A 14,129-nucleotide genomic window follows, 5' to 3' on the forward strand; every position below is an offset into this window, starting at 1 on the left:
GGTTGATGCAAATGATCTTAAGTTAAATAGTGGTAATAGGTGCACCACTCTGGGAATATACTGAAAACTACTGAACTGTAGTGTTTAAAAGGGTGAAGTATACGGCATATGATTTATATCTTTAAAAAGCTGTTATTTTTTAAGTAAAACCGTTTGAAAGTTTATGAAAGGCGAATGGTAGTTTGTTTCAGTCTTGAAGTCTCAGGCATCACTGAAGTTACCTATTCGAGGGTTATATATACTGGCCAAAGGCTCAGAAAGACATTGTTTCTAGCAGAGCGCTTGGTGTATATGAGGCATTCATATATTTTTGAATGAAGAAATGGTAGGTTTGAGATAGGAAATATTTATGCAGTATACCTGAATCAAGCTTCCAGGTAAGTCAATGACCTCAGTCATTGGGTGTTTGAAGTTCGTGATTGTAAACTCCTGTCTTCTGGATATTTCAGTAACATCGAGAAACCTTTGAGAGACTCTCGCATGCCCTACAATCCTACTTTCTGGGGAATATCATTCCTGCTCTTAGAGTTTCACTGTCATTTTGGAGAGATTAATATGAAATTCGTAATGTGGGGTTAACTGTGATGGGTACTATGAACTGTGTATAGTGCTTGGCCACCGGGAGCACCTTCCTTTCAATATCTTCCTCACAAGAACAAGTCTAGAATTTGTAGCATAAATTTGATCTTAAAAGAAAGCCAAAAGATTTGCAACCAAATCTAGGGAATACAATGGTGAACTCAAAGCACCTTTATACATTTGAAAAGTGTAGTATGTATCGTGGGAGATGTGTTTGAATTTTGAACTGCATCAGATGTTCAGTGTGCTTACAGATTCTCAGGCTCCTTGCTCTATCCTGCCCCTCTTCCTCCTGTGCCCTCACCCAGGCTGCAGCACACAGATCGGCGTCTCTGCTCTTACCCAGCCCGTATTTCTGCAACTGTTTCTCCCTCTCTGCTGGCCAGAACCTTCAGCTGATCTCTCTTTTCTCACTTCTCTCATGACTTCATCTTCCCGGATATCTTACTGACACTGGGGTCTCTGCCCACCCACAACTGGCTCTTTCTGGAGGTCTATCCAAGTCCATCCTCTTCCCCTCCACAGACTGCTTCCTATGGGCAACTTCATATACTGCTACGGAATGCTCTAACACCTATATGCACACATAAGGCAAATCTATATTTCTAGCCCTGACATCCCCCCTGTACTGTACATCCATATTTCCAATCGTCCAGACTTATGAAGCATGCAGAGGAAGATAGTTTCCTCCAAGTGATTATCTTCAAAGATGTCACCTAATGATGAAGCTGATAGCATTATGAGGATTCCCTCTTTAGGGAACATCTTTGTAGAATTGTGTTATTATTAGGTGTTCATAAGTACTTTGTTCCCAAAATGGGGTTATCCCTAGAGAGTGTTTTTTTTCTAAATGTGACTCTAAATCCATTGGCTGCTTGCAAAAGTCAAACCCACCTCTCAAACAATGATGTACTGCTATAGGGGTCACTCTAAAAGACAATGCCACAGCTCAGAAAGCATTTCAAAGGCATGCTAATTTTAAGCAGGTGGTAGCAGGATTAGAGGTATCAACTTGCATGACCACCCAAGGTTCGATGAGGAAAACATTCATTTTCACAGATAAGCTGTGGTATGTTTGTAAAAATAAGTGATATTGCTTGGTAGTTACAGTGCACTGTGGTGGCTGTTAGAAGGATATAGGCTTCAATCCCAGCGTGGCCTTTTCATTGAATAACTTTGAACACATCTTCACTCTTTCTCAGCTCCAGTTTTCTCATTTTAAAAATGGCCACAGAATGTTGTGAGATGAAAAATCACATACACATATAGCCTGGCACATAGTAGAGATTCATTAAATGACAACTAGTGTTATTACCTTTTAGGGAAGTAGAGAGCTGTCATACCCACTGCTCTCTACTTGATAGAATCTACCCCCAGCTGAGAAGAAAAGTCAAATTAGCTAAGCATTATTTTTTGAAAATCTTTCATTATCCAATGTACAAAACACCATGATCTGAACATACACTCTCCAAGACAGGCAAATAAAGTCCTGGTGTCTATTTTCTAGGGGGCAGGCTCAAAGAACTAACACTTTTTGTTTCCTTGAGTACCAGGTACTATCAAAAGCCTTTTTTTCCCCCTTTCTTATTGCTAAAGAATAGTCTACATATTAGAAATAGAAGGCAATTTCACATTCCCAAAGTTAATATTGCCTTTTATTATTCTGTTCTCACTTTTTCATAACAAAATTATGAATAATCTTCTTCTACACTTAGGCATAGCTCAGTCTCCAGAAAAAGAAATATGAATTGTTTGAGGATTATTTCAAATGCAGACATGGAATAAAATACCATAAGGAGTACACTCATTAATTTAAATATTTGCTTTGTGGAACAACTAAATGGTATTGAGAGCTCAAGAGTATAAAAATATTAATAAATAAAACATACTACTTAGAATTTTGAGCAAACTTGTACATTTCTAGGACTAAAATATTTTATCAAAGTGATGTTAACCCTCCAAGCTCTTTCTTTCATTGTAACATTCAAGAAAAAAATGAGAACATAAGAAAAAAAGTAGAGACCTCTTTGCATATCACTTTAGAACCTCAGGAAAAAATTACTATTTTCATTTAGCTAAATGGGCTCAAGAAGCTTATTTATGTCCATGTTCCTAAAAGCTGATATATTTTTGATGAAAGTACCTTTTGGATTAAGTCTGGCATGTTGAGGATTATTAAATCAAGATATATACAAAAAAACAAAGAGAAAAAACAAGTTCAGTGAATAAGAAATACAAAATAGTATAAATAAAACTATCGCTGGGTGAGTCGAGTGGTTTTTCTCCCAAAGGAGCAACAGATCTCCAAAACATCTAAAAGTATCTGGAACTTTCTCTGACAAATAATGCTACAGGAAAAGTCTTTCTGTTATAAATTATCTGCTCCACTCAATGAATGCACAGTTCTGTAGCCAGCAAGGCTGTTGGTATAGCATCTGATATATAAACGTTATATGTTGCTTAGAAGATTTCTGAATTTAAAAGTTATCTGTAGATTTAGAAGCTAGTCTTTCTTTACAGGGGAAAGAATCAAATATTTTTCTCACAGAAAAGCTACAGATTATTTGAATGAGTTAAAGGACAAGGTTAAAATGCTAGACAAATATTAATTCTAGTTTTCTATATGCAGTGCACAGGTGCAACTTGAACAGCATATTATATGGTATAATCATTAAATTCATTCAGCCAGACCTTAGAGAGTTAAAAACATATATTCTGAGGAACAGGACTCCTCGGTCCAAAGAATGGGAATGAAACAGTGCAGAATATTTGTGTATCAAGGTGATTCCAGTTTCCAACTGGGAAAACAGGACTGTTAACACCCACATCCCCTGACAACTGTCCAATTATGTATATCACACTTGGCCTACTGTTTGCAGTAGAAGTAATCAATAAAGGATGTGGTTGAGTGAACATAGATTTTGGTTGAACCAATGCATGAAAACTTAATCATTTACTCAGAGAGAAGAAATCAAATAGAGCAGAGATGAAGCAGCCACTAAGGGGTTTGTTGATTGTGCCCCCAAGTTTGTGGGCCACAGATGAAAATAATAAGGCAAATGGAATCAGCGACAGGAGAAAATATAAAAAGCCATTCTTAATTTCATGAATTAATAGAAATGTTTTTATGTATTTGGGGGGATCGTTTTTAGGAGATCTCGCCTCAAAGCTTGGATGTTCCATTTTAAAGAATATATGAAAATTACTAGGGCATGTCATTTCTCTCAAGCAAGAAGAAATTAATTTTCAGCTATAACAGAAAGGTAATTTTCACACTTGAAACTTTGTACTGATTGATTTAAAATGTCCACTGTGGAAAGTTTTCTAAGAAAGAACCCGAGTTTACAAGAAAATTTATAATTGGTATGGAATAAACCTAAGCTAATTGAGAACAAGGTGTCTTGAACAACTCTCATTTCTGTAATTTTTTCCCCCTATACAAGCTATCCTATTTATGTTGGAGAGCTGTACCATTTTGGTAAATGAGTTATTTCAGGAAATGAGGCAACAAAAGTGCTGTAAGAAAAACTGAGGTTATTTCCTCTCCCCTCCATATTTACTCAAATTATCTGTCTACATATAAAAATAATATTTACTTGGTAATTTCTCAACTCACTTTCTCTTTGTTTTATGGCCTATAATTCTGGCTTTCCTAGTGGTGTCATGGGCAATTGTTATTATTTTAGAATATTGATCCTTTTTACACTAGTATTCCAAGTAGGAAAAAAAAAAAAAACATTGTAAATGCTTATTTTCTGTTATGCTGATTAATATTATTCAGACCAATAGCAAAAATAACAAACCCTGTTCACTATTAAAACCTTCATCAATAACTCCAATGCCAGGGGCAGTTCTAGCACTACCAAACAAGCCACTTGGTATTACCAAGTCCTTGGTCTTGAGGGAATGTGGGGTGCTTTTCACTTGAAGCCACAGTATAAATTCCTATAACCATTTGAGAAGCTTTCAGCCTTAAAGCTTATTCACCTTTCATGCATGTTCAGCTGATAGTCTTAGACACACACTTACCCTAGACGTGGCTATCCTCTTTCATTTCCTTTAAAGAGATAAAATATGTTTATAGAGATAGGACTTACCATTAGTGAAACTTGTGCCATGGCCCAGGTTGAGAAAAAGAGATTTAGAGGTGATGCTAAACTTCATATGCGGCTGGATTTATTTCTCAGCTGACACCACTGTAATTTCCTTTATTTGGGTTGTGCTCCATTTCTCCTAATCTGAGGACAGTTTAGGACTGTAAAAGGGATGTACGTGTGTGTGCATGTGTGGGTGTGCATCTGTGTGTGTGTGTGTGTGTGCATGTGTCAAAAAACACCAAGCCCTCAAAGCAAATTTCTTTTAAATGACCACAAAATTCATATCAAATAATTTCTAATAAGTAGTGGACTTGATTTAATAAGGCTTCTTAGCTATCTTGGGTGCTGTTGGCTTCCTGTAAAGGATTTTTGTTTTTAACATCTGTCCACCTCTCGAGTTATTCTGTGCAAATGGTGAAAGACTATGCCAAGGTGTACGCTCCCCTGAGGGCTCGTCCATCACCCCCAACAATGCTGCCCCATGGCAGACTGGGACTGCAGAGCTGGCTGTGGCCTTGCAACATTTTGCCCTACGACCTCAGAAGCAGCAGCTCCTGTACTCTTGTGCATTGCACAGCATTATTATAAAATTAAAACTCAATGTCTACCTTAGAAGTCATTGATGGCTTCATTTGTAATTTAATAGATGGGAATTCTTAAAAGTAGAATTAGTTTCATCTGGTATAAAAGAGAGATAGGGCTAAATCTTCTTGCCTATTATATGTTAGCCCCACGGCAGGCTGCCACTGTTGAGACTGTTGCAATAAAGTGTCCCTACGGCCACCCAGAACACACCCTGCTTCATACGTGAGAGATAACTGAGTCCTTCTCCACACCTGAACCCCAAGTAATACTTAAACAGCCAGATCAAAACATTAGATTTTCTCTTGTTATTGCCAATATTTACCAGTAATTGTTCAATTTCCCTTTAACCTTTACTTTATAGACCAGGAATTCAAGTTCCAAAGTGAAGACACTAAAATAATCCAGATGAAAAACCAGGTTAACAGGTGAGAATTATTTTAAGAAAACCGCATGTCTCCAGAAGTTTCAAAAATAATTGTATCTTTGTAACCAAAGGGGAGTTCCAACACTTTTCTGATCCTGTGACATAAAGTGCTCAGTATGTTTTATAAGGGAAAATACTCTTCCCTGAAGTTTTATCTCTTTAGTCATGTTGGGACACAACATCATTTTGTAAAAATTATTTTATATGCATGTTAAGGGATGTGTTGACTTAACTGTACAGGCTCAGGTCAGGTCGGCTACTGAAGAGCAAGACAAATAATCCAACCATTTTTTACTGACTCTGGGCAGTGCTAACAGTAGGGTCAAGTCATTTAATAATCAAAATGAGCTGGACAAAAGGGCACAAAGTTTGTGTGTTCCAAACAGACATTAAATAGAATACTTATGAATGTCTTCTTTGTGTTCAAACATTTGCTTCTTTCCAGTTGTTATTTGTAAAGTAAAAGTTTAAGGGATAATTGGGTTGATCCTCAATGGGTTAGTTACCAGTCTTTACTTGGAGGGACCACAGCACTCATATGTTTTTGCCTTCCTTGAGTAAATGTTCGTTCTCTCCTTATAAATATGTCCATGTCCCTAACCATTTATGCAGTGACAACTGCCTTGCATTTTATTTGGTATTTTGTAGGGCACCTATCATTTCACTGGCATTGGATTTTAATATTTCATTAATTATTTATTTAATATTTAATGATTATTACAAAAGGGGACCCACTCCCCAAATGGACTTATCTTCTGAAGGGCAGGCCCCTTGCAGTACAGGATTCCCGCACTAGGTGAGTGTTCTAGGAATGCATTTGTATCTGTGTACCAACTGGAGTTGTTGTGAGAGGCTGCATTTGGCTTCAGTGAAAATTTTTTTTGAAGACTCTTTCAACATGTTTGCCCACTTTGTGATAGGTGACTCATGAGTGCACCTGCCCACAGGTCCCTCCTTATATATTGGCAATGGTAATTATATAATGATGATCTACTTGTACTTCACTAGGCATGTAATGTTTTAAATGCCTTTCAAATAACAATTTTACCTTTTAAAAGCCTGCCTTGTATATATTTACAAGTGAACTATAAATGGGAAGAAGTTAGAACTTGACACAATCTATATCTACTACTACTGTTATTACTATTCGAGTCGGCAGCTGTCCGTCTCGAGAGACGATGGTGTAGCTTCTTAAGAGTCTATCTGCACCGCCGAGAATGGCTGTGCAGTCCGACTCGGGAGTGACACGGTATCTGTCTCCTCCCGTGTTGAATCGACATCTTGCGATGACGCTGGAGTGTCCTGTCCAGTGGAGCTGAAGCTACAGAGCCTGGGCAGGGTGATATGGAGGGTCTGCTGTTGCCCATGCAGCAGACCCCCCCTCTCTTCGCAGCTGAAGGATCCAAGGGAAAGACGGAGTCGATACAGCTTGGCTTCAGGTGCGCCGCAGGAGTTGCCGGTGTTGACTACAACGTCAAACCGCCTTAGGGACTCCGGCTCCGGATTTTCTGTCGGGGTTTACTCCCTTAGCCTTTCCCCTGAAGAGGTATGCCGCAAGGCAGCGGAGGTTTTTTGGAATCAGAGTTTTCCTTCTCTGATGTGCCCTGACTGGAAGATCGAACCAGTGACACTTAGCTCGCAGGCCGACGCTCAATCCACTGAGCCAAACCAGCCAGGGTCAATATAGTGAGTAAGTAATAAATAAATAAAGGCGCAAAATGGGTATGTAATCTGACCTATTTTTGTAGAGGAAAAAAAAGAAGAATCTATAGTACATTTATGCTTCTATGCACAGGTCACTTCAGGAAGGGCACTTGAGAAACTGAAAAGAGGAAATTTCTTTTCATTGTTTATGTGCATCCATTATTTTAAAAATTAAACTAATTAAAGTGAAAGAAAGAACAGCATTGCATAACTCCATAAAGGAAATGGAATCCCTGAAGGATGGAGATGTGGTGGTGCTCACTGCTATTGAAAGTTAGTGGCCTGAATAGATGTGGCCCTTGTGCCAGTAAATTGACCTTTGGGAGCGTATCTGCCCCTGGAAAAGTAGGTGGGATTGGTGTTATTACTATTACCATTATTAAAAAGCTATATACTGTAGGCCCTGGCTGTGTAGCTCTGTTGGTTAGAGTGTCATCCAGATATGCCAATGTTGCTGGTTTGATTCCCAGTCAGGGCACATACAAGCATCAGCCAATGAATGCATTAATAAGTGGAACAACAAAGCAGTCCCTCACACTCCCTTCCCCTCTCTAAAACCAATAAATAAAAATAAATAAACGAAATTTTAAAGCTAAATATTGTATATAAGGTAACATACCAAAACCCAAGCCCTGAACTTTGATAACTTTTCTTATTCTTAGACTACCTTGGCTTAAATTATAGTGCTTATAACGCTGCTATCTAATGCTGTGATTAAATAGAGCACACAACAAACACAATACAATGAATGAAGGGCCAATCAGATACTTTACACAGAAAAATCTGTATTCGGGAGTTTTTCACGTATACTTTTGTTACATTTTCTGTTTTAAATGACATTTTGGAAATACTGTTTTTGCACCCAATCGTTTCTCCACCTATGCTTGAAGGAGGGATATCTTAATGGAAGAAGCATGACTGAAGCATAAACGGAAAGTTTTCTCGAAGATGAGATCTGGAGAGGCTATGGCGAGCCGTGGTCCCTGAGGTGTACTGTATATTCCTGTGTTCTCTGCTTTTTTAACCTGTGAGCAATGACCTGATTTTTCCCTTTCATTCAAGGTCATCTCTAAACTTACAGAAAATTAAAAATAAAATAATTCAAAGGTGCAATAGATAGAGGAGGATTTAGGGGCGTATTTAAAAACACCGCGTTGATTTAAAATAACTGACGATGAAAGGGTCACTTAAGAAGGGCACTGCTTGAAATTTAAGCAGGCAGTAATGGAAAGCGACAGACCTCAAACAATTTAAGTCTTTCACGGCTGAGTGAATTCGCAGTGACAGGAAGACAAGGATGTGCTAACTTACCTCTGCAGGACCTTGGCTATTGCTTCGAAGGCTCTCCCCAGGCTGAGATCATCATCCAGCTCGGTGGAGATTTTACTGTAAGTGCTGAGGACCTATCAGGAAGAGAAATACCTATTAGAGAGCCCAGCCAGACTCCCTGATACTGCATTTCATAACAGAAAAGATTAAAATTAATAGTTGTTTTTAATGTCTCCATAAAGTACTTTTTGTTTATTAAAAATTCATGTTGGTTTGGTTTATTTTTATCTCTTGGATAACTTGTTTCACAACAATCTCTTGAAATCATGACAGTGAGGTCTCAGTTTTGTGAAAATAATTCTTTTCCTGTACAATCCAAAACCTTCCAGTTTATATAATGTAGGTGTGAATAAATAATTGAATGGCTTGCAACATTATTTTAAAATATGGGACTATTACCTAGGTAATAGAAAGCAGATTATAATATTCTACTACGGTAGCTTAAATATCACTTTTCTTTCTATAAATAGCTGTTGAAAAGCATGAATTTAGGTGCCAGGCAATTTCTAAATCTATCATTTTATTAGATGCATATCTCGCAGTTTGTACATGTATTCAGTATACACTGAAAATATTTCTTACAAATGTACTTCATTACCAACAATCTCTTCAATAATCAAAAGATTATGGCTGCCACAGTCAAATGCATGATATTCATTTAATTTAACACTGACATTATCTGTACGGTACAATTTTCTTTTTTATTCTTTTTCCCTTTCAATGGCCAGGAGGAGGAGAAATACGTAAAACAGAATCCCCATTCTTTCTTCTTCCTTCACTCTTACTTGATCCAACCTATTACACACATGAGGACACAGGAAATCCCCAAAGACTCTATGCAAATCCTTTTTGCACATTTCCTAAGACAGAATCAGTGAAAGTCACGTGACAGTGCTGGGAGAGGGTCAATGTGAGGGAGGACAGAAATACAAGCAATAGACCACGGCCTGGCCGTGGTAGCTCAGATGAGCGGGGGTTAGGGGCAGTGTTGGTATTCATCTTTACTTTCTAAAAGTTAATACTTGGGAACTAATTTCAATAAGGACATTTGGGTATGGGAGGGTTACCAAATGAGTGCTTGGCCGATACTGATATCAAAACTTACTGACACATACTGATTCACTGTTTTAATTCCCACTAAACCAGCAAAGTTTAAGTTTTTAATTCTTGTTTTTAAGGCTTTTAATAAGCCTGTATATATCTGAGAATATTTTTCTTCCTTGGTCTTGCATAACTGATAACTCCTAGATTTAGTCAGATGTGACTCAACAAAGACCCTTCTAAGTTAAGGGGCAAAACCCCTGGATTTTGTGAATTTATAAGAGGCTTTATTGAATCCAAATATAAAAATTTAGGGAGAGACTTTCTAGTATCTTTTTTTGGCTTACATATTTTTTATATGACATTCTAGAACTTTAAGACTAAATATTATATTTTGTACCAAAAATAGTTTGCTTTCGGCAACGATTGTTACTGTGTGCCAGGTGGTACATTAGACCCTAGGAAATCTTTAATAGGAGAGAGCATGCTTGCAGCCCTCCCGGCCTTACAGTGGCACTGACTATGGACTGATGCCGTTGTATGAATCAGCAGTGACCAAAGGCAGGTCTCTCTGGGCTCACGCTGCATTACATCGCACCAGTCCTGATGCCCCTGGCCCCGACGGGCCGTGAAGCAGCACGGTGTATGGAGAGCCCAACTTTATCTCAGAGGTGCGACTCTCCAGCCCGAGGACCAGAGGGTAGTCATTACATGGCAGGTGCTTCAGTGCTGAGGGCTCCTATCCCGCCCCAGTGTGCCATGCTTCCAGGGAGCAATGGGGCCAGAAAACCCACTCAGTCTGGGGCTTGGATTTGGCTTCAGACTTGATTCTATAGAATCTTCCTCCTAGAGCCAGATGTAGAATGAATACTGGAATGAATACTAAACTTAGAATGAGAAGACTTGGTTTCAAATCCCAATTCTTTTTTTTTTTTCTTTAAGATCTTATTTATTTTTAGAGAGAGGGGAAGAGAGGGAGAGAAACATCCATGTGTGGTTGCCTCTCGAACTCCCCCAATTGGGGACCCAGCCAAAAACCCAGGCATGTGCCCTGCCTGACTGGAAATCAAAGCAGTGACCCTTTGGTTCACAGGCTGGCACTCAAACCACTGAGCCACACCAGCCAGGGCTCAAGTTCCAGTTCTTTCATGCCCAATATATTTGGGCCAGGAAGGCCCGCTAAATGTAATTTCCTCAGAAGTAAAAAAGAAAAGACCCTGTGAGAGCTGTTGTGAGGCTGCCATAAGGTAATACAGAGTGTCATGTAAGTCTTAGTACAGGGCGTCTCTGGGAACCTGGTAACCAGCCGTCAGTGAATGACTCCTGGTGAAAGTTCCCTGCCTCCAGGTAAGGACACACACTTGACTTGTGGCTTGAGAAAGTTCCCTGAAACCCTTTATCTACAGGCAGGAACTACACAGGCAGTGGAAAGAAGATAGGATGTTACTGGTCCACCAGGCAGACAGTCGGTGACATGAGATCCGGTTGAGGACCTTGGTCACAGGAGCTCATCTGTGTCAAAGCCAGGGCCCCATTCCTCAGGGACGGGGTCACTACTGTGAGCGAGTGAACTCAGGCAGGTGAAAGCATAGGAGGATTCAAGGCAAAACCCGGCACACTGCTCAAGTATGTAGTTCATCATGAGCAGAGTAGAAAGGACATTGTTAAAACAAACAACAACAACAAAAAAACCCATAAAAGTAAGTGAAAAAGTAATGTGAGATTAAGAATTGTGTAGAAAAGATGTCTTATATTAATATTATAGTAAGCAAGCTTATGTACGTTTTAAAGTTGACATGGCATAATTTTTTAATAAATATTAATCAATTAGAATTCTTAGACAAAGACTGGAACCTTTTTTCAGAGAATACTTCAAGTGAGGAAATGCAGTGTGGAATCTGAGGGATGAGTCGCACCTGACCAACTATCTCAGTGGCATGGAACATGCTGGAAACAAGTCCAGGGTCTGGAAGGTTAAAATCTAGCATCACAAATAGAAGAAGAGAGAATAAAGAATCTCAGGAACAAAATACTTTGATAAATTGGAAACTTATTATATATCTTTAAAGTTTATGGGCAATGAATGTAATTAACCAGAGGAAAAGAACACCAATTAAGCATGCTCCTGTGTAAATTTCAGTGAACGTCAAACTGTGCACGATAAGGAGGTTATCAAAGTTGGAAAAGTCAGGCCACACTCCTAATAAAAACTGAGAGTCCTATAGCCACTCGATCCAGTTGCTCCAATGATTTCAGTGAACAATGGAGATGAAGGTTTGAAAGTGAGTTCACTACAAGTTTTAAAGGTAATGGGCTCTATCATTCCACAGAATAAAATGTATTTACTTGGAAAGACATTTACAAATAAAATCAAAGTTCTTAAAATGAAATAATTTCTATCCATCACATAAAAACAAAATTAATAGAATACTTAGCATAAAAATGAGAATGTGCAAAAGAATAATGCTGGTAGTATGCTACACATGCCGTGGAAAATTGTATGTTGTAAAATCAAATCTTAAGAAACTTTAATTTCTTTTGTTGCAACAGACTTCAAGAGAGCATTGGATTTAAGTCAAGATTGTCACTTATCAGCGAAGCGAGTGGGACACACACACACACACACACACACACACACCATTGCTTCTGTAGGAAAAGAATCCAATCCATAGAAACTATCATATAAATAAGTCCTAGCATCTAACCCATTTAACATGGAAATTTCATAATTTTGCAAAAATTTTAATAAACTCTAATTCTACTTTTATATCAATTTTTTGGTATTCCCCCCCCCCCATATACAGCACATTTCTTTCTGTAGTTACTGCCTCCCCCCCAACCCCCGTCCCCCCATCCCCCCCCCTTGCTCTTAGTTATTTCAATATTTGAAGTCAGTTGGGACTTTTACTCTGAGGGCATAGACCAGGCTTTGGAAGGGCCTTATGGGATAATTAATCAAATCTCCCTCTGGGTGTTCAAATTTTCTTCAAATGTCGTAGGCTTTCCATTCAGGCAGGTCTACTACTGAGCTGAATGACATGTGTCAAGTGACTTAATGCCTCTGAGTTTATTTCCTCGGGTATAAAATGGAAATGAATAAAGTCTACCTTGAAGGGACATTATAAAGTTCCAATAAGATGAGGTATTTAAAAGTACTAAGGTCCTTCTAAGCATAGGGTCCTCTGTGATTGTACAGGTTGCATGCTCATGAAAACAGCCCTGATTCCGAGTTATCTGCCAAAGTTGCATAAATTATTTTGTATAAATCTAACTAAAAATTGAAAGGCAGAAATAATAAGCCTGAAATTTGTAGAAGTATGTGTGCATCTTTATCTGTCCTTCCTCCCACCATTCCTACAAAAGCTTGAAACACAATTATGTATAGGACACTTTTGTTAGGCAAATAAAGGAACAAATGGAAAGCACATATGGTAAAAATAAAAATATTTTTATTTCATTAAAAAAAAATAGTACCTACACTAAGGCTTTGAATGAAGCAATGGCTTAATTTTCCCCTATCAGTTCTCAGAGGGGGGTGGTTTTGCCCCCTGGCGATATCTGGCAATAAGAGGGGAAGTATTAGGTTGTCACCATCCAGAGAGGTGTATGTGGCATCTAGCAACTTAAAAGCCAGGGGTGTGGCTCAGTACCTCACAACTCACAGAGAACCCCCACAACAGGGAATGACCCAGCTGCAGACATGAAATGTGCTCTTACTGAGAAACCTTGATCCAGCCTTCACGTGAAAAATGTTCAGAATTGGAAACTAGCCCTTGTGAGGATAGCTACTCGATCATTGGAGAGGAACATGAGAAAACTGTTGGTTAAGGTGAAGCAAAATCTGTAACTTCTGCCTACAAGCCAAGATTGTGTTGCGTGGAGCAACCCAAATTGGTCCCCCTTCCATGTGACAGTTCTTCCAATGCTGAAAGATGGCCGCTTTCCCTCCTCCGAGCCCCCAGACTTACAGAGGCATCGAGGATGCCCTGACGCAGGTGAGAATAAAGTCCTGACTGTTTAGCTGCATCTGAAGACTTTGTTTCTACAAGTCTACAAGTCTACAAGTTCTAGAAGAGTTCATATAAACCCCCCTGGACAAAAAAAAAAAAAAAAAGTCTGTAAAACCATAAAGGGGCATCCATCAGATTTGTCTGTAAATAAAAAGTTATGAGTCCGTTGCCTAGGGTGCATTTTTTACCTCTTTCTTCCTTGCCTTCCACAAAAAGGCAGCGCAACTACCGTTTGTTGGTTATCCATCCCCTACACGTACTACAGACTGTGCCACTCTCTAACAAAAGCTTGGAGCTGGGCTCGATACAGTGCATTACTTTGAGGATGAAAAAACAACAATACAGATTTATCCTCATGTA

At 38.9% G+C, this 14,129-nt stretch overlaps 1 protein-coding gene across 1 annotated transcript in view; it reads right to left on the reverse strand.

Annotated features, from left to right (window-relative positions):
* The window catches only part of TTC29 (tetratricopeptide repeat domain 29), a 146,010-nt gene that overhangs the window by 51,103 nt on the left and 80,778 nt on the right, over nucleotides 1–14,129 (reverse strand). Inside the window, exon 7 of the mRNA XM_090288227.1 lies at nucleotides 8,701–8,792. Within this exon, the coding sequence (XP_090144353.1) occupies nucleotides 8,701–8,792 (92 nt within the window). The remainder of the gene's footprint in view (nucleotides 1–8,700; nucleotides 8,793–14,129) is intronic.

The sequence above is a fragment of the Furipterus horrens genome, unplaced genomic scaffold (genome assembly GCF_987537825.1).
Source record: "Furipterus horrens unplaced genomic scaffold, mFurHor1.1.pri manual_scaffold_10, whole genome shotgun sequence".
Classification (NCBI taxonomy): domain Eukaryota; kingdom Metazoa; phylum Chordata; class Mammalia; order Chiroptera; family Furipteridae; genus Furipterus; species Furipterus horrens.